The sequence below is a fragment of the Odocoileus virginianus genome, chromosome 2 (genome assembly GCF_023699985.2).
Source record: "Odocoileus virginianus isolate 20LAN1187 ecotype Illinois chromosome 2, Ovbor_1.2, whole genome shotgun sequence".
NCBI lineage: Eukaryota > Metazoa > Chordata > Mammalia > Artiodactyla > Cervidae > Odocoileus > Odocoileus virginianus.
The window spans coordinates 30,936,310-30,956,860 of NC_069675.1; the positions used below are offsets into that span (position 1 = coordinate 30,936,310).

Below are 20,551 nucleotides of genomic sequence, written 5' to 3' on the forward strand. Positions count from 1 at the left end.
CATAATTATAAGTAATGCAGTTATTTCTTAATAATGAAGCCACAGCTAAGGTTAATTAATATTTTTAATAAAAAATAAAATTTTGCTCTTTGAAGTTACAGAATGTTTTTTGTTAGCTTTAGATATTTTTCATGGAAATATGTGTGCACTCTGCTTACATTTTTCAAACAAATAGCATTAATTTTTTATGAGTCTCTCCAAAGCTGCCAGGAAGCAATAGCAGTGTCCAACACATTCAAACACTTTTTTTGTTTGTACACTAATTGGGATTCTTTTTGGAACATTCTACAGGAATCAAATACCAATGAGTTCAGTAGGAAGTGAATACACATGTCCTGACAACCCTACCAATGGTTTAAAATCCTCAATAGCACCTTTTCTTGAGTAGATTTGCTACCTTTACTCTGAATAAAGTCTAACCGGAACCACTAACTTCTTCCAGTACATTTCACTCATACTTACTGATTCTGCCCCAGTCTACAATTTAATTTCTTTCTAAGAGTTGCAAACTATAGTCCCTCCGGTCAAAAGCCAGAATCTCTCAAAGCCTTATTTCTCTCCTTTTTTAAGGTTTTTGAAATGAGATGAAAAGAAGATGAAAAACACTATGGATTCTTGAATCAGGTAAGGAGACCAGAGTCAGTTTCTACTCTTAGTGTAAAAGACAGGGTTTCTTTATTTATTATTCTTATGAAGAATGATTTTCTTGCAAAGACAGATTTTAAATATGTTGTCAAAGTAGAGCGTTATACAATTTGTGGACCAAACTGGGATGCTTTTGAGAGTCAAAAAAGGATTCTATTAATAATTACATTGATATACCACCGGGTACATGGGGCTTCCCTGCTGGCTCAGTGGTAAAGAATTCACCTGCCAAGCAGGAGACATGAGTTTGATCCCTGGGTCAGGAAGATTCCTGGTGAAGGAAATGGTAACCCACCCCAGTATTCTTGCCTGGGAAATTCCATGGACAGAGGAGCCTGGCGGGCTACAATCCATGGGGTTACCAAAGAGTAAGAAATGACTTGGTGACTAAACAAGAACAACACAGTTCAAGAGATGCCTAAACCCACTTATTTTAGAGAGATAGCAAGCAAGGCCAGAGTGCAGTGAGGTTAACCATCTTGTCCAAGATACTCACAAAGATAAGAGGTTGTATTGAAACTGGAAACCTGTAGCTGTGATCTTTCTATTATACCATACCTTCTCTAACCAAAAGGCAATACCATGGATCCATATTGTCTACAGTATATAAAGAACTTATAAAATATTCTTAATGGAAAGAACACAATATTGCAAAATGTGATATAAAGCATAGACCAAAAGAAATGTCAAAATCTTGATCTCAAAAGAAACAATTTCCTTTGTTTACAAACTGGCAATCAAAGGGAATGGATATTGTCCTTTGCATGTTAACTTGCTTTAACTCATGTACATAAAGCTACATATACATCAAGGGCTTGGCCAGTGACTCAAGACGGTAAAGATTCCACCCATAATGCAGGAGACCCAGGTTTGATCCCTGGGTCTGGCAGGTTCCCTAGAGAAGAGAATGACTACCCACACTCCAGTACTCTTGCCTGGATAATTCCATGGACAGCGGAGCCTGGTGGGCTACAGTCCATGAAGTTGCAAAGAGTTGGACATGACTGAGCTACTAACACTTTTTTCACATATACAGCATAGATTGCCATATTGTTCAGACGAGCAGGGAACACTTAGCCATCAGAGATCTTGTGTGACACTTTTGCCTCCAACCCCAAGAAGGAAGCTCTCAGCATCCTGAAGAACTTTACTCTGTTAAGAGTTTGCAAATATTCGCTTTCTGAGATTATCCTTATAGAAAGTTTCTCTTTGTTAGGATGAGTGGGTCTTATGGAAACATTTAGATACTAAATATCATAAGCAAAATAACTTTTTGTGAATTTTATATAACCCATATTAAAAAGTGCTACTAATATTGTTACATTCATATTTCTAGAAGTCATTTAATCAGAAGGGTTGATAAATGTATCCATTACTTCATGACATAGATCATGCCTTTCTAAAGTAGATATCAGCCTTAAAATTGATCACTATCAAGAGAAGAAAAACTTTTTTTTTCTTTTTAAAGCATATTTACTTTTAAATAGGAATGTAAACAGAATCTTACGGGATGACATTTTGTGAATTCTCTTTTATATTCTTTGACTCTGTGAAAACTGAAAAATACATTTCTCCCCACTACTTGCCCTGTAGAATGGCTGAAAAAATCTCATCTCATCTATCTGAAATGAATCCAATTTAATTCTGCTTGCCAAAAATCTGTTTCTATAGTTCTAAAACATGCAATCACCCTAAGGTACATAGCCATTGTAACTTAAAGTGGCTCTGTGTTATCACTGAGGAAAATACACGTTGATTGAGAAAACAGTCCAGTTTGGCTTTTGAAAACTAAATGACCCTCCCTGGCATACAACTGAGTAAGACAGTTGATAAAAGCAGGCAGTTACGGCCACTATGGAAGGAAGATGCCTCATCCAACCTGCAAAAATGGGTCAAAGGTTATAGTCTTAGACTGAGCATTACAAATCACTTTCCTATTGAAAACTTCCAAGACTGATAATTCTAGCAAACACTTAAATTCTGTATATATCAATAATTTCTTTGTAGTTGGAGGGCAGTTGAAAATCAATTGTGAAGTAAAGAAAATTCACAACAAATTAGCCTGCTGTTCAAAAACAAGCAATTTGATTTCTTCTCCAGTAGTCTCTCTTTCATACATTCACATCTTATTACCTGTAATCACAAACATATCCTCATGAGAGAACTTTAAAAGCTTTCAGTACAACTTTAAAACACTGTTGCCACAATTGAATATTTGTAGTATATTAATACAAATTAGTTAATTGCTACTATTGGTCTGTTGAAATCTGAAATCTGAAGATCTAAAATATCTATTTTTTAATGAACCTAGTAATCTTTTATTTAAGTCAATACCTCCTCAAATGAACCAAGTAATCACTAATTGATTAGATCATTTACTTCCATAAACCATTGCTATCTTTAAACATGTTATAGCTTATAATAGAGAGTCTTTCCATTGGCAATTAATGGGCAGTTAACTATTTTCCTTTTACATTAGTTAATATTATAAAATGCATAAATTTTAATTTCTTCATTTCTAGATGTTTAACTTGTAAATGAAATAGCTATTTTACACATATTTTCTTAATAAACATAATTTCTTACTACATAGCAAGTACTAATAGATAAAGCATGTTAAAATGAGGCTGATACTTCCTTATTGGGGGATATATCTGGTTTACCTAAGAACTTAAGCAGCTGCAATTTCATTAATGATGAAGCAAGACTTCTGAGGGGAAAAAATCTGGTTAATTAAAATTTTATTCACAAGAATATTTCCAATTTAAATGTCCTAGAATATCCTCTTCTGAATTACTTTGCTTAAAGGAAAGAGTTTATCATTGCTCTGGTTTGGCTTTCTTATATCAGATTTGCCTTAATAATCCACTTATTGTTAAATAAGCCATACACAATAAACACACAACAAATCATTAGTGAAGTAATATCTTCATTGAATTGTACAGTTCTTGTACTGTGTGACATTTAAAACTTTTTTTTCCCAAAAAATTTAGACAAGATTGAAAAATAAGCTCAGTGAGTATTTTGAGTGAGGGCAGTTAGCCACATAATGTACAAAATATGTTGGCTCAAGACAGTTTTTAAATACCATATTTTGGGTCTTTGTACTCAGATAAACTAATAGCGCATTTTTCCTACCAACAGTAGATGAATAGACTTATCATTCATGACAAGACCCACATGCCTTCCAATTCAAAATTTTCAGGCTTCAAAATACAAGTACTGTAGGTAATTTCTTTTTTTAAATTTTCAAAACTTGCTTTTATTTAATTTTGATGAAGTTTTGAGCTTGAACAAGGTCTTTCAGATACTTCATTAATTTACTTGTTCATTTAACTTAAAAAGTGAAAACTGTGTATAATGCTCAGGCAATCCCCTTAGCTTGGTCTAGACCAAGGTTTCCGGATCAAGACCATCAGCCTAGCCACACACAAACCAACACAAAGTTTGTCAAAGTTCACAAGCCACAAGCCAACATCTCATCTTCAAATTGAATTCATCATATTAAGCAAGTCTCAAAAAAGCCATAATGACTGAGATCAGAAGTAATCCCATTCTAGAAAAGACACACATGCAGAAAAGTCTACTTTCATAGTCACAGATTCAAAATGAAGAAATGAAGCCAGGTGCTCACCTGGCTGACGGGTTCTTTCGTAGGGGGCTTTCCTCTTCTGGCTGTGCTGCTAGCCAGGGTCGTGGTGGTCTCCATGATCGACGTGGACATCTCTGACTGCATGGCAGTGGCTGTCGACTCAGTTGTCATAGAGGAAGGCACTTCACCAACCAGTCTCACATTTCCCACTATGGCGATGTTGGCATCATTTTCGGCTGCCATATTCAGAACTTTCAAGCCATTGTAGTAAAGCCCAGAGAGCTGACCCTGGAAGGGCTGGCCCTGCTCTTTCCCGCCAATTATTATGGTTGCTTGGCTATTGAAGATTGTGAGCTGACGCCCTGTAAAAATAATATTACATACATGCAAAAATGTTGATTGTAAACTCTACATTCTATAAAGGATGATAAAACAGATCTTTCATGGGGTGGATAATGAGAGCAATAAACTATAAGAGAGGCATTTGACTCATAATTCATTGCTTATAAATGAGGTGTCCATGAAATGCATAATCACTGGCAAATACTTATAAACTCTCAACTTATTGTAAATGTAGTGCCTTTGCTAAAAGACCAATCAAAGATATATATTGTAAATCAATTTTCAGTGGATCGCTTTCTCTTTTACCTCAAGATCTCAAATCTAAATTGATCAATTAAAAATATATAAGATATCTAACATTTCAAGTATTTGTTGTTCTAAAATACCACTGGCAGAAACTAGTCTATAGCAGCTGAAATCTAATTTTAAATTTATGGCAAAAATTTCATAATTCACATAATGGCCACATGTATCCATATGCTCTTCTTTAGAAATGTTTATTTTTTTGAATGCAATAGTCCATTGTTATTTGAATTATTCTGCTTTTCTGGCAAATACACTGAAAAGAAACACATGGTTTACACTGAGTGTGTCAGAGACAAAACAAAGAAACAAAAAATCCAAAAAGATTTTTCTGATTGGCTTTCAGCAAGTCTATTAAAACAAAACAAATGAAAAAAACACATAGCTTCAGATGTAAAAAGCGGCTTCAGGAATGATACACAAACCAATGGAGAAATTATGGCACATTTCCATCAAACAGCAATCCTCAGCAACAGTACCAAAATCATCAAATTGAGTATCCAGTTTTAGCAGATTGCTCTCTGTTCATAAAAAGCATGCACACAACTTTAAGTTCAGTTTTAATTAGGGCTTGTTCCCAAATGCTCTTAGAAGGTTGCAAACGTTAAAGGGACTTCATTTTGAATGGCAATCCATATTGCCCACTATTTAAGATGCCTAGAGTTTAAAACCAAGAGTTGTTTTTTTGTTTGTTTGTTTGTTTGATAATAAAGATATCAGAACTACATATATTTTAGTTAATAATTTAGAGGCTGGAACATGTAATATAATCTATGAATGATTTATCATTTTGGGTTAATGCTTGCTGTGAGTACCTTCATAGATTGAGTTAGTGGATTATATTTAACAGTCCCTTTAACCTTAAGTTAACAGGGTAAGATTATTAAACAGCTGGTACGTCTAAAAATGTATAGAAAGTATTATACAAGGAATGCAAATATTACTATCTACATTTTACTGTTTTAAATCTGTTTTTAATTTAGTTTTACGGAAAATTTATTTTTTATGTTTATTAGTGTTACAATGAAGTACTACTTGGTTATGTTCAAATTATTTTTTTATTTGAAGTTTTAATCAATGTTTTTTACCTTTGTCGAGTAGCCATTCATCAACTACTCGACCAAGTCGATATGGAATTCGCTGTCTAGCAATCGCCAGGCGCTCGTTATCATTGTTTCCTTTAAAGTTTAAAGAGACATTTCATTGGTTAAAATCTGTAAGGTCAAAGGTTAAAAGTTAATACTTAAAGCTTGAGCTATACAGTTGCCACATGATTTTTTGAAATTTGGAATTTTAAAAAGTTCTACCTAGAACATTTCATGTTTCAGACTTGTCATTCATTCATTTATTTTATTTTAGCAAACAAAATTATTCCTATGTTAATTGAAAATTAGAAATCTGCATTTGAGCTAGGTTATTAAAACTTATGTTATAGACAGACCCGAACAACCAATTTAAACAGCATATAATAGCTTTACAAAAAAATGACCGTTGATCTCAGGGTTTTGTCTTTTTGATGTTTCTTATTAACTAGTTAAACATGTTCAGGTGACACAGGTTTAAGTTTTCAAAATACATTCAATCTCTTATTCCAGATTAGTAATTTATGAACACCAAACTTAAAACCATCTTTGGCACACTGAGGCATCTAAAATAGGCCTCGCATACTTTATGTCCTATTCAGAAAAGAGAAATTCTTATTCATCTCATTTAAGGAAACCACAAAGTCCGAATAGTTCTTCTATATTCCACAGAAATCGGTTTATCAACCACTTGGACATCATAAGGGAATACATCTTGCATCATCCAAATATGTTATGATAGGAAAAGGCTTTGACAAAAGTGACTTTATTTGAATGTCCTTCAGTTTCATTTAAAGCTTGAAATGCTGAGGTGTATAACATTTGAAAAAAAATTTTATACTCAAATATTTGCTTTTTATTAAACTATTCTAAAAAAGGCATGATAGCTTCAGGAACAAACACAAACCATAATAGTGGTCCGTGTTCATAGCTCTAAACTGTGTAGTAGGAGCCTTGATTCTTTGAACAAAAAATTAATCTGATAAAAACATAGTTTAAAATGACCTTGAATAATGCTTGCAAATAGATGACTGTTTTCTTGATCTATAAAGCACTTAGGAAGAATCTAGGCTTCCATCTCAGCACTCAATTGTGTATATTGCCAGAAGTTTTTCTATTCTATGAAAATTAGTTAACATGGAATCTTGCACTAAGGAATTTTAGTAATAGCTCAGATGGGAACTCAGAGGTGAAAGAAATGATGAATGGTAGTACTGCCCATAGGAAAAACTAGAGCATTTTACTGGGGAAGATAAAATATATAAATTTTCTTACATTTAGAATAATTAATATGTTTCCTTGGGCTAGTCTTATTGTACACTATACTTACCACAAAAAACCCACCATGATATTGGTCACATACTTTTAGAGAAAGAGAAAAGAACTATCATTTAGACTCTATCAATTTGTCTTCTGAAGTTTTACATGAGTGAAAATATTTCATACATTAGTATTTAATTGAAAGTGCAAATATCAAAATGGAATCACATATACAGCTTAAAAAAAGCACATATGTATTTCTCTGTATCATGAAGTTGTTAAAATGTTAGAATATTTTTTTCCTATGGGAACATATATTGGCATATTGATAATTTTCTAAAAAGGGTAATATAGCCTAAATTCCAAATCTATCTTCGTTTTCAAAAAGTGTGTTCAATTTACATTCCCTTTTGTGTGCCTATATACATATATATTTGGAAAAATATACTAAAATTTAATATTGGTTGTCTTATGGCAGCACGTTTATTGATGAATGTGTTTTTGACATATATGATTTATGTAATGAACATGCTTATTTGATAAACTATTTTCAAAAACACATAATCTTTGCTCTATGGATTTCTTTGTTGACCAACATGCATACCAATTTACACTGGTATAATTCTCCTGACAACTTTATAATTATGTAGTTTTTTGTCCAAGTTTTCATGCTAGAGTGTTCCCATCATCAGAAATGATTTAAAATTCCCTCAGACATCACCCAAGTCCAGACTGCAAATCACCTCTTTCCAGTTACTACTACAATATACTAATAGATCTCCCTGGATCCTCTCTGCAATCAGTCCCACCCATTCTCCACATTGTCAGCCACTACCCAATCATGCCACTTATCTATTGGAACCTGCCTGTTGCCTTTGGGATAAAATATCAACCAACATGATGAGGTTTATGATGACTTCCATGATCTGGTCTCTTCCCACCTCCCCTACCTCATCTCATAGTGGTCACTGCCTTGCTCTCCTCTTTCCCTCCTCATGGAAACTGAGACTTCTTTCAATTCTTCTAAAGTCCTCCTTTCACCTCTGGATTTCTTCACTTGTACTCTCCTCTACTTGAGTTTCCCTCACTCCCATCCCATTCTCATCTTTCCTTAGCCAAACATGACTCATTAATGGAGTCTTCTTGGCAGGAACATTAGTTCTCAGGAGGTCTTCACTGACACTCTCAAGTTAAACCAGGACACTTGAATAAATACTTTCCTCGCATTTGATATATGTCCTATAGAAACAAGAACTGACCTTGCAATCGCACATTCAATAACTGTTTTTTCTCTGAACTCTGAAATTCCATAGGTCAGGTATTGTTTGTAGTGCTTACTGTTGTGTTTTCATTGTGTGCACAATACTTATCACACGAACTCCAAAGCAATGTTTGTAGAATGAAGTAATAAAGGAAGTCTTGTTTTAAATTCTGATAGCTTCCATGGCACCATTATCTCATCTTCACAGGCTAACAACATTCACAAGAAAGCAAACACTTGTGCCCAGAGGATAGACTGCATGTAGCTAAGTTTCTCTTTGTACTTTTCAAAGGAAACATTTCAATTATAATTTTAGGTCTTTAATGATTTGAACATCCATTTAGTCAATCAGTTCATTATTTTTTAATAATAACTGCCCCGTACCACAAAGTAGATAATCATAGTTATCATTAGCAGGGAAAGTAGAAAGAAATCTTCCCAGGTGGCTCAGTGGTGAAGAATCCACCTGCCAATGCAGGAAACACAGGAAACTCGGGTTTGATCCCTGGGTCAGGAAGATCCCCTAGAGGACATGGCAACCCAGTTCAGTATTCTTGCTTGGAAAATCTCACAGACAGATGAGCCCAGCCAGGTTATAGTACATAGGACTGCAAAGAGTTGGACATGACTGAGCATACACACACACACACACACACACACTCAAAGTAGAGAGAAAAGTCTTACACAATACAGACGGAGGGAATAGATGGCTTTTGAATGATTTTGAAAAGAGTGCATAAAAACACAAGAATACATACATACACATGCATACACACATACAATTTGCCCTCATACCTTTAACTGGCACCCACAGAACAATTAGCATGATTGCTATAGCACAATTTAAATCAGCAATAGCTTTTGAAGATTCTTGATGAGACTCAGCTTAAAACAAAAACAACAAAACACTGAATTCCCAATGAATAGCAAAGAGGTGATCTAACAAGAAGAAAAAATTAGAGTAGGCAGCAGAGATAGGTATAAAATGACACAATGATATTTAAGAAAGATAGCCATACAAATGGGGTCATACAATCCTATAACCCCCCAAATTTCAGATGCCTTTTAGTTGATAATAATTTTTAAATTGGAATATTTGATTTTGAAATCCAGTTTGTTGTTGTTCAGTCGCTAAGTCATGTCTGACTCTTTGCGGCCCCATAGACTATAGTACACCAGGCTTCCCTGTCCTTCACTATCTCCCAGATTTTGCTCAAACTCATGTCCATTGAATTGGTGACATCATCCAACCATCTCATACTGTCATCCCCTTCTTCTCCTGCCTTCCAAGGACAGACTTTATTCTTGGTGTAGTGGATAGGAAATTAGATGGTGCTTCCTTCATTATATGTTGACTTTATTCTCTAAATTCTTTGTTCTACTAGAATAAAAAAATTAATGTCTTTTCTTCAAAAATAAATATAAATACATTCAGTTCAGTTGCTCAATCATGTCCAACTCTTTGTGACCCCATGGACTGCAGCACGCCAGGCTTCCCTGTCCATCATCAACTCCCAGAGCTTGCTCAAACTCATGTCCAATACATTATTGACAAAGACACATCTAATTACAGTAGAGTGACAATATCCTTCTAACAGATGATTCCCAAACTCCTTCTAGTAGTGGGTAAGGAATAGCTCAGATTGTTTTAGTTTGCTAGGAATAAGCCCACATTTTGCCTCTACGTCATGATTTTCATTACCAAGTGGAACATGAAGTCATAAATTAGGCATATTATTCTAAGATATTGGGTTTCCCAGGTGGCATTAGTGGTAAGATGTTAAGAGACCTGGGTTTGATTCCTGGGTTGGGAAGCTGCCCTGGAGAAGGAAATGGCAACTCACTCCAGTATTCTTGACTGGAGAATCTAATGGACAGAGGAGTCTAGCAGGCTGTATGTAGTCCATAGGGACACACAGAATCAGACTGAAGCAGCATTCTAAGATATTGCCCTAAATGCATTTCATCCCTTTAGAAACTCATGATGCTATATTATTTACAACATATCCAGTAACTCTGTATGATTGTATTAATTTTATTTAATCTTGTTCACATTTTGGTATACTTCTAAATTTTACATACAATATAGAGGACATAAAAACAACCCATTTGATCAGGAAAGGTCAAAGATAAATATCATTTCTGATGACCTTTTCTTTTCTTTGGAAAGTGTTGAGATTTGATACCAAGTGTGTTGGGATGCAGAAATATTACATGGGCTTTCCCTGGACGGTCAGAGGTTGCAGGTTTATACTGATAGAAGATATTTTTTTACAAAGAAAATGTATCTGAAAATCCAAATCAAATCAAAGGTGAGAAGCAATTTTCATCTTCAAGTATCCTAAATCCAAGGTGAGAATAAAACAGTAATGACCCACTTATCTAAGACTTTCTCATTTTGGAATTATAAAAATGGTCCAAGTAGAGTTTCAACTTTTTAAAAAGCATGCAAATCAACTGCAGCAATCTATCGAGCAGATAAATTAGGCTTATAGAAACAGAGCTTCTCATTGCATAAAGGATAATAATTTAGTCGCATACTTCCTTTACTCTAATAAAAGTGGAATGAGGTTTTCCTTTTGATTTATGTTCTTTATTCTTCAGTTAATTTTATATGGGTGAAAATTGGTACCTCCACTGAAAATGTCACCAGTAACATGTATGTCTCTGTTGAAGTAATTTCTAAGCAATAAAAGAATATGTAAATTTTGGTTTATTTTTCTTTAAATTGAAGGATTTGGTAATTTTTAATTAATAAACTTAAAAATTGAAATATCATTGATTTCTAACAATGTATCAGTTTCAGGATTCAGTATTTTTGACAGGAAGCAGGCCCCATGTGGGGTTTCTCTGGTGGCTCAGTTGTAAAAAGTCTGCCTGTACAGGTTTGATCCCCAGGTGGGGAAGATTCCCTGGAGGAGGAAATGGCAACCCACCCCAGTATTCTTGCCTGGGAAAACCACTGGATAGAGAAACCTACAGGGCTACAGTCCACGAGGTGGCAAAAGAGCTGGACATGGATTAGTGGCTAAACAACGAGGCTCACCACTACCAATCGAGAGCTTCCAGCTCTGGTGTGGCCACTTAGGTTTAAGGTACTATGACTCAGTGGTAAAGAACTTGCCTGTCAACGCAGGAGATGTGGGTTCGATCCCTGTGTCAGGAAGATCCCCTGAAGAAGAAAATGACAACCCGCTCCAGCATTCTCACCTGGAGAATCCCACGGACAGAGGAGCCTGGTGGGCTGTGGTCCACAGAGTTGCAAAACAGTCAGACATGACTTAGCGACTAAAAAACAACAAGCTATGTATAATGGGGCATTTCAAACAAGGTTCCACAGGTGAAGAATAGAAAGGAAAATCTGATCATTCAGACTTCAGAGTGTAGCATCCTCAATTTTGATTGAATTCTGGATAGTTTTACTTTCCCATCTAACCAATAATATTTGGTCACAGCATAGTGTATTTATTTATTTTTTATAAATCAGCAGATGTCAAGGAAATGAGCAATTTCAAAGAATCAAGGTAAGCAGCAAGGAGTAATAAAACTCAAATCCTTGACTTGGAGTTAAATTTCATGGTGGGACTCAGAAAAATAAGGGAATAAAATTATAATCATATTTTTATGACTATTGGTCAGGAGAGACAAACTATATGAACTTTGCTAACATGTTTTTCTACTCTCATTTTCATAGATCTCCCCTGATGTGTAATTTCTCCTTGGAAATAAAAGTGGCAGTTTTTGATGTGACATAGTAATATACTTGGAAAACGATAAGGAAAAGCAACACTATGAACCCAACATTTGTTCAGAATAATATGAAAGTGAAAACAAAGATATTTGCTTCTTTTGAAGGCTTCTTAACTCCTGCTCTTTTAAATACTGGGAAAGGAAACACGAAAGGGTTCCTAAAAGTTATACATACTTCCAGAGAAGCTTAGGAGTCAGCTTTTAGACTTTGTCTGTAATTGAGAACATGGCATTTGGATATGCCTAGACCCATAAAGCAAAGCAAAAGTATAATACAGCTTTGAAAAATTAGGTGTTAAAAGCAGAATTATCATATAATTTCCAACTAAATGCTGTACTAGTAGTTGTTATACTAATCATACAACATAGTAGTACCTAATTTAGCTAGTAATATTCCAAATAAGTAGATTTTGAACATAATTGATACTCCTGAAGGGACAAAGTTGTGAAAAAAAAGTAGATGTCCTAATGAAAATATTTGTCCTGTGTATTACATAATTTGCTATGATTTTTGTTGGGTACATAACAAACATATACATCCTTCGGCTTCTGACTGCTCCAGTTTCATCTTGAAACCATGTATTTCTAACTTTTTAAATTCTAGTCACTGGACTTCTTTCAATTTCTACAAACAAGCTAATCCTCTGATGCCATCACCTTGCTTTGCAAATTCCCTGCATCTCTGTGTACACCTCAGCAACCCCACTCATTCCAACACAAACACACACACATCTGAGTCTTGCCAACTTATTTCTCCTTCTGATATTATTTATTATTTATCATAATTTATATATAATATAAAGTATCACATAATTTATGATAAATAAATACATTATTTATGGTAAATTCACTTTATGGTTGGATTTCATATTGCCTTTGCTTTTCCTTCCTTGTCCATCTCTTATCTCTGCTCTCATGCCACTTGTCGATGTCATGGATCCATGTCTACTCTTCCTAGACATATCTTACATCATCAAAAGTCTTTACTTTCCTTTTCTAGTTCTAGTAGTCAAATCCTTTCTTTCTTTAGTATAGCTTAGGTAGACATTAGGAAAACAATCTGATTCAATGACGTCAACATACAAGCACTGACTGTGTAGTCAAAGTACTATGTCAGGCATATGTGCTTAGACTTTGGCCGGGGAGTCAAGGGCCAAATTAAGAAAGTTAGATGGAAATTCAACATAATGCATGACTTGGCATACCTATACAATAAACCACCATTTGAACTGTAGTTGCCACATAAGTTCACAGAGGAAAATGGATTAGAACAAAGAAGGTGTGACAGAACACAAAGGATTTTACCTAGATTGCAAATAATCTAAATTTTATTGAAATTACAACCAGATAAAAATGTATTGTAATGTGGGTATTAATCTTCAAATGGTTGATAAGTAATTATTCTCTGTAACTTCATAAAGCTCTACACTCCTACATCTACTTTATAAATCAATACATTCTCTAACAATGTATTTTGACTCCAAATAATTACAGATATGAATAAAAATGGTTAAAATACTTCTGTCATGCAAAGTGAAACATGTAATACACACAATGTTAGGACTATTAACTAAAACACTATGTCAGTTGGCAAGAATTCACGGGTAATATGCAGAAATGAAAATATTTGTGTTAGGATGGAGGGATGATGAGTGATCTTTTTCAAAATTTAATTGAATATTGTTGATATATTTATAAGCACTGTAATTTTTCCCCTACTATTTCTTTAAAAAGAAGCATTTTCTACAAATCAATTGTAATATCTTAACACAATGTTATAGCAACAGAGAGTGGCACACCCAAGTGCCCGGCCAGTCATCCCACTGACGCAACTGAAGAAAGAACAGGCTGTTCAAGTGAGGAAATACTCTGTTCCTGACTAATGCTTCACAGGCACCCCAGTTCCTTCTGAGAAACAGCAGGCCTTTGTATCTAGTTAAATAATATCTTCATGTTAGACTGCTGTGATGCTGGACATGGAAAACCACAAGCTATCTATGCAGGCTTCAACAGTGCTTTGGTGAAGAAAATTAGAAGCTTGGCACATTTCTAACCGGCTTAAGAAATTTCTCCCTTCATGTCCCTCTGTTATGTGGCAATACATTAAGATATCTAGTGTGCTTTTATAGAAAGATTTTTAGGAGCATATGTTCCTACTAGCTGCTGCTGCTAAGTCACTTCAGTCGTGTCCGACTCTGTGCGACCCCATCCCTGGGATTCTCCAGGCAAGAACACTGGAGTGGGTTGCCATTTCCATCTCCAATGCATAAAAGTGAAAAGTGAAGCTACTTACATTCAAAAATTTTATTTCAGATATTGTTCCATCAAAAGAATTAGAAATAAAGGTAACCTTGTGAACTTTGTGCCTCATTGCCTATGTGTAATGAACAGTGATTTATAGGTTCTTCCCTAAGGCTTCTAGGCCATTGGATTCCTAATACAAAAACAAAAACAAAAAAACAACTGGAGTATCATATGGAAAACCAGCAGTGAAAAAAAAAAAAGAAATGAAAGCATCAGGGAGAAGCAGATAAGAAAATATACAACATACTCTGATAGATTAAGGGTCATACTCTGTTATCACGCATACTAAAGAGTTCTTTTATACTAGCTGTGTTGAAACAGACAGGACCACTGATGGATATCACTCAATGGAGAGAATAAGAAAAATGAAATGTAAGAACATCCCCACATTACCTTACAAATAGCATTTTGCAATTTTCCCAGATACGAGAACCTTATGCCCTTTCTAAATCATAATGTCAACATTTAAGCTTATCCACCCTAATAAGAACTTACATATATACTCTCTCAGCCTTCTTTTCCCAGTTACTTATTTCTGAAAATCAGAGAAGTACGTGTACAGATGGATGTTCTACCTCCTCATATCAACCTTGACTTTTAGTCTATTCTTCTTAGTATTTAGACTGGTCTGTGGGAGAGGAAATAAGTAAATGTCTCAAAGATGGTCTGATATAGCCTGCAAATGGTATTGAGAAAGTTCCTTATCCTCTAGTGAAAAAAAATATGTCTGATTTCTACTGCATTCTAACCATTTTCAATGGACTTCAATCTCTCTCTTCTAAAAGTAATTAGAATGCAGGGAGATTTTTTTTTTTCTTCATTTAGAAAGATGAGATTTCTCTACTGTACACAAATTATTTAAGATTAAATGCCCTGCAAGCACAGAGGATACGCTAAGATATAGCTGTTGGATCAATGCCAGCCTCTTCAATTTCATAAAATATAAAACCTCTTAAATAAAATCATTTTTCTTTTGTAGGCAAATAGAACACTGTGAATTTGAACTTAAAACCCTAATAACTTTCCCTCAATAAATTTTTTTTTTGGTTGTCAGCAATTATTTCCTAGAAGAAAGTGCCAGTGTGATCAGATTCATTGCAGAACGAGAACTCTTGGTATTTAAGATATTGAACTCTAATGCCTGGGTTCAAATCCTGGCTTTACTATTAACTTTACTATTAACTAGCTGGGTAACACTGAACCAGGAGCATAACACCTCTGAATAACAGTTTTGTTATCTGTAAAATAAGTGTTTATAAGAATAAGTGACATGATATTTACAATATATAAAAATCTCTTAGTACAGTGCCTTGCACAGATAACCATTCAGTAAATATTAACTCTTACATTGTGATTGTGTCATTATTTGTCATCTGGTAAAATCTGCTTAATATAATATATCTAGAAATATAAAGGTCATGGAAATTGTTTCTCACCCATCTGAGCTCAGGAAGGTAACTGAGGTAGGTGTGAAAAGAGTGGAAAAGAAATCTATTTTTCTTTCCTAGGACAAATAAAGGTCAAGGAACTAGACTTATTATAAGTGATGTCCCGAACCCCATAGGTGCTTTGTCAAAATCGCTGCATTTTTCTCTCAAGCAATGTCAGCTCCTTTCTCAAAGGTTTATGCATGACTACCTGTAAGCCAGTGGGTACAACTGAAAGGAGGTCAAAGGAAAAAGACAGTTTAGGGGTCCACCATCTGTTCTGTGCAGCAGTGGAGTGACGAAGCTGCTCCTGGAATAAGAAAACATTTGATATCACTGAGGTCTCTAAATGACATTTTAATCTGTATATTAACACGTCTAAGAGATGTACTGCAAATAGAACGTCTTTAACTCTTGTAGCAAAGAAGGGGTCGTAGAAACAATAAACAAGTGGATACTGTGTGGCCTAAAGGAACTTAGTCCTACTATCTGTAACATGAGGTCAGTGGACGGTGGCGACCCCAAGACATCTTCAATGCTAATGACTGACTGTCCCAAGTTTAAGGTAGAACCAGGAAGACATGCATTATGCCATCTGTTAAAACATGCTATCTGTTGGGTTTTATGATGGATTTATTTTAGAGCCATTAAAAATAAAATATCAATGTTTCTAATATTGAAAATTTCTTTGAAGTGTATGAAATCTTTGAATTGGCAAGGTTTTTTCTTTTCCTCCACTACTTCTTTTTTTTTTTAACTATCTCATAGTGCTTTGGGAAATGCATGAAGACTTTCAATCGTCCTAAAGAGAGACCTTTATAATTAAACCATTACATTTTTTCCAACACTTTTAATGTTATAAGCTTGTCTTCTTTCTTCTTTCAGCTGAACAGACACACACACCTCTCCCCATATAGACAGTCCTTTTGCTTCTTTCTAACCACCCACCAAAGCATGTCACTGCTCTGACAGCCATTTCAAGAGGAGAAGCCAGCAGAGATTAGATTTTAGGAGCTTTAGATTTTATAAAAAGTAGGTAAGAGACTAGGAGAGAGAGAGAGTAATTATGACATTTGAAAAGAGAAGAGGTTTACCTCCTCTTTGTTTTAAATGCTTAGCACTAGAGAAATGAGAGGACAATTTTAGAGGGAATCTAAAGCACTTCTTCAAATCAACTGGTGCTCTTTACAAACCTCTTTGTCCCAAATTTAGCTAAGTAAAATCTTTTCTCTGGTATCTCAAACACCTGTGATCTAGGGAACTGTACTTTGGGAGGTATTTCTGGCTCAGGAAACATCCTCATGAGACTTCCCATCCAATAAAATCTGATAAGAACAGAGTTGAAAATCTGCCGGTAGTGGCCCAAGTCTAACTCCTGGTGTGGGTGAAGATCACTCATTGAGATCCAGGCATCCTACAGAATGCAGTAGGCAGAGTAGTCTCATTGCATCACTTCAAATAATGCCATGAATTTCTCCACTGCCCTCAGTATTCACCTTTAAACTTAAGCCAACTGTGACTTCTAGTGGATTCCTACACAGAGAACGGAATGGAGAGAGGATCAAAAGTATAAAAACATTCAACGAAGTTTAAGCTGATGCTCTATTAGTAAGAACAGCTGGAACTGATCCACTCACATGTTCTCTATGTCATTCTATAACCCAGCTCCTCTGTAGTTACATCATGTCATTTTCAAGGATAGGGCTAAACTAATTGGGCCATACAACTCTGACCTAATTAACACTTCATTAAATTCTTTCCTTAAGTCTTTGAAATCTAACTGGCAACTTGCAGTAACTTCAGTGGAAACCAACAGTTTGTAGTTATCTTCCATACAAGAACCCTTCAAACACTTCCAAACTGCTATGACTTGCGTCCCCCCAAAATTCATATGTTGAAGCCCTAATGCCCAGAACCTCAGAATCTGACTGTATTCAGAGACAGGGCTTTAAAAGTTTTGATTAAATTGATTCCTTTCTGCCGTGTGAGCCACCCAGTCTGTGGTATTTTGTTACGGTGGCCCTAGCAAATTAATCTAGGGATGAATTAAAATCATATATTGTTGGCTTATTCAAAGACCTTTAGTGGTAAGCAGATGTGACTGTATTTTGCCACTCATTGCCCAAAGGACTAGAAATAAGTACTTTTGGATTTGCAATTTAATACAGTACTTAAAAAATCATATCCATTTTAATTTCTAATTCTGGTTAAATGATTTATCTTGTCCTTTTTTGGATTTGCTGCATATCATAATATTCTGCAACACAATTCTGGTAGTTAAGCATAGTTACCAAACAAAGTCTACCAATTTACATATTGCATTAGGTTAAAAGATAATGATGAAATTGACTCTAGCATGAGGTATATATATATTTCAGGGCTCCCCAGGTGGCACAGTGGATAAGAATCTGCCTGCCAATGTAGGAGAGGTAAGAGATGTGAGTTTGATCCTTGGATAGGGAAGATCCCCTAGAGTAGGGAATGGCAACCCACTCAATATTCTTGCCTGGAAAATTCCATGGACAGACAAGTCTGAAGGGCTACAGACCATGCGGTTGCAAAGAGTCAGACACGACTGAGCGCCTGTGCTTGTGCATGGTATACAGAACAACTTTTACAGTCAAATAATTAAAAATAAAAAAAAAAATTTGAAAACCATTTTCTTTAGTTTGTGACTCCTATAGCTTCATGAGCATAGACCACTGCAGTATTATTAAAAACATAGTGTTGGCATTCAACTTCCAATGCATTTTAAAAGATTGCATTCCAAAAAAATTACTGCACAAAATAAATCTCTGCTAATATTAATGATTCAGTAAGGTAAGATTCTTTTGTTGAAATATACTGGTTTTCTTCAAATTAGCAAATATTTTGAGATCACCAAATGTTTATTGTGCCCACTTCCAAAACTGTAAATCAATTCTAAGTCCCAGAGGACATAGCCTATATTACTCATACAAATTTCTATTCTTAGAAACTGCCTGAGAAGTCTTTTAAAATAAACACAAAAATGATTCTGTGAGACAGTAATTAGTTTTTGTGATTTGCCAAGTAGCCATACCAACAACAAAAAAAAATAGCAACTTTGACTGTTAACTTGAAATACTTATCATGTAATCAAAATTGGATGGATATTTTACTCTATTATCATTCTCTTTTAGGGCTTATCACTAAAGAATGAGCCAGGGCCAATTTTCAAACATCTGTGAAGTAGCCCTGCCATAGGTTGAGATCCTCTATGGAAAGTTCCCAGGGACAGAAGAAGGCCTGGTAAATGGATAACTATACTAATTGGAGCTAAAACAGAAAGACTTGCATACTCAGTAGCTTCAGTTGTGTCAGATTCTTTGTGACCCTATCCATGGGATTTTCCAGGCAAGAATACTGGAGAGGGTTGCCATTTCCTCTGCCAGGGGATCTTCCCAACTGAGGGATCAAACTCACATCTCTTGCATTGCAGGCAGATTCTTTACCGCTGAGCCACCAAGGAAGCCCATCATATAATCATCTCAAGGTCCCTCCTATTTCCTGAGACATTGGACTTACCATCACCACCTTTACCTATAGAGTCAGACTTCAATATACCTTTCCATCTGCTTTTGGTTTGGGAAAATGCTTGGTAGAAGGGAGCAGAAAAGTTTTGCCACTGACCTTGACTTCTGCTTTCTTCTAATGTACCTGGAGTCTGAAGAAGAGCCTTGCCTTTGTTCTCAACATCAGTGTCTTTCCCTCTCCACTCCCCATGCTATAGTCCAACCAACATCTGGACTGCTGCAGCACCTCCTACTTTAGCGCTAGACATGCATTCTGGCCCCCACTAGTTTATTTTCTACTCTTTATGTGCAGGGGTTATTTGAAATAAAGTGTTCTCTCCAACAAACTGTAAACTCATGAGAATAAGAACTGTGTCTGTTTCTGGTCACCTCTGTATTCCCTGCAGAGGACCAGGCACATGGTAGGTATTAAAGGAAGGTTTTTGAATGAGTTACTAGATAAATAAATGAGCTGTACCCTCCCAGGCACTTTTCTCTTCAACTATCCTTTGTCCTTCACCTTATCATACCAAATCTCTCCACCTTGGAATCTATCAGGCCTATCACATGCTCCCAGCCTCTTCCCCATTAAGAGGGGAAACTTACTGATTCTATTCTCTGTTGTAATGCAAATTTAGTGATTCTAGTCTCCATTCTCTCCCAATCCAGCTTTTCCAAAAGGAAAATAGGTAGCCACAGCAGTGATTGCTTTTCTAATTAATACATTAGGAAAACAGAAGAAATAGTTGGTTTATATATGAAGTCAATTCCCTTCATGAAATTTGACACAATGACTCTGCTAACTATTTGTAAGGAACAACAGTTCTAGTTTGGATAGCAAAACTGGGAGTCAAAAAAGTCATAGGACTATTATTCTTTTTTAAGAGTCCCTTGGGCATTCTGAGGAGAAACATCACATATAAGCTCTCAGACATAAGTGAGTGCATTGTATGTTCAATATTTCATCAAAAAATAGACAAAATTGCAGATATGCTATATGTTGTAATAACTTGGTATTTAATAAAGTTTATGTCAAAAGAGGTCTATGCAAA

General features: G+C 35.4%; 1 protein-coding gene across 26 annotated transcripts in view; it reads right to left on the reverse strand.

Annotated features, from left to right (window-relative positions):
• The window catches only part of NRXN1 (neurexin 1), a 1,158,212-nt gene that overhangs the window by 141,175 nt on the left and 996,486 nt on the right, over nt 1-20,551 (reverse strand). For 16 of the 26 annotated variants that reach the window (XM_070478134.1, XM_070478125.1, XM_070478138.1 and 13 more), the window contains 2 exons: nt 5,971-6,060; nt 4,280-4,599 (listed from right to left, as the gene is read on the reverse strand). In XM_070478134.1, the coding sequence (XP_070334235.1) occupies nt 4,280-4,599; nt 5,971-6,060 (410 nt within the window). The remainder of the gene's footprint in view (nt 1-4,279; nt 4,600-5,970; nt 6,061-20,551) is intronic. The other 10 variants (XM_070478191.1, XM_070478188.1, XM_070478222.1 and 7 more) reach the window with 1 other exon arrangement.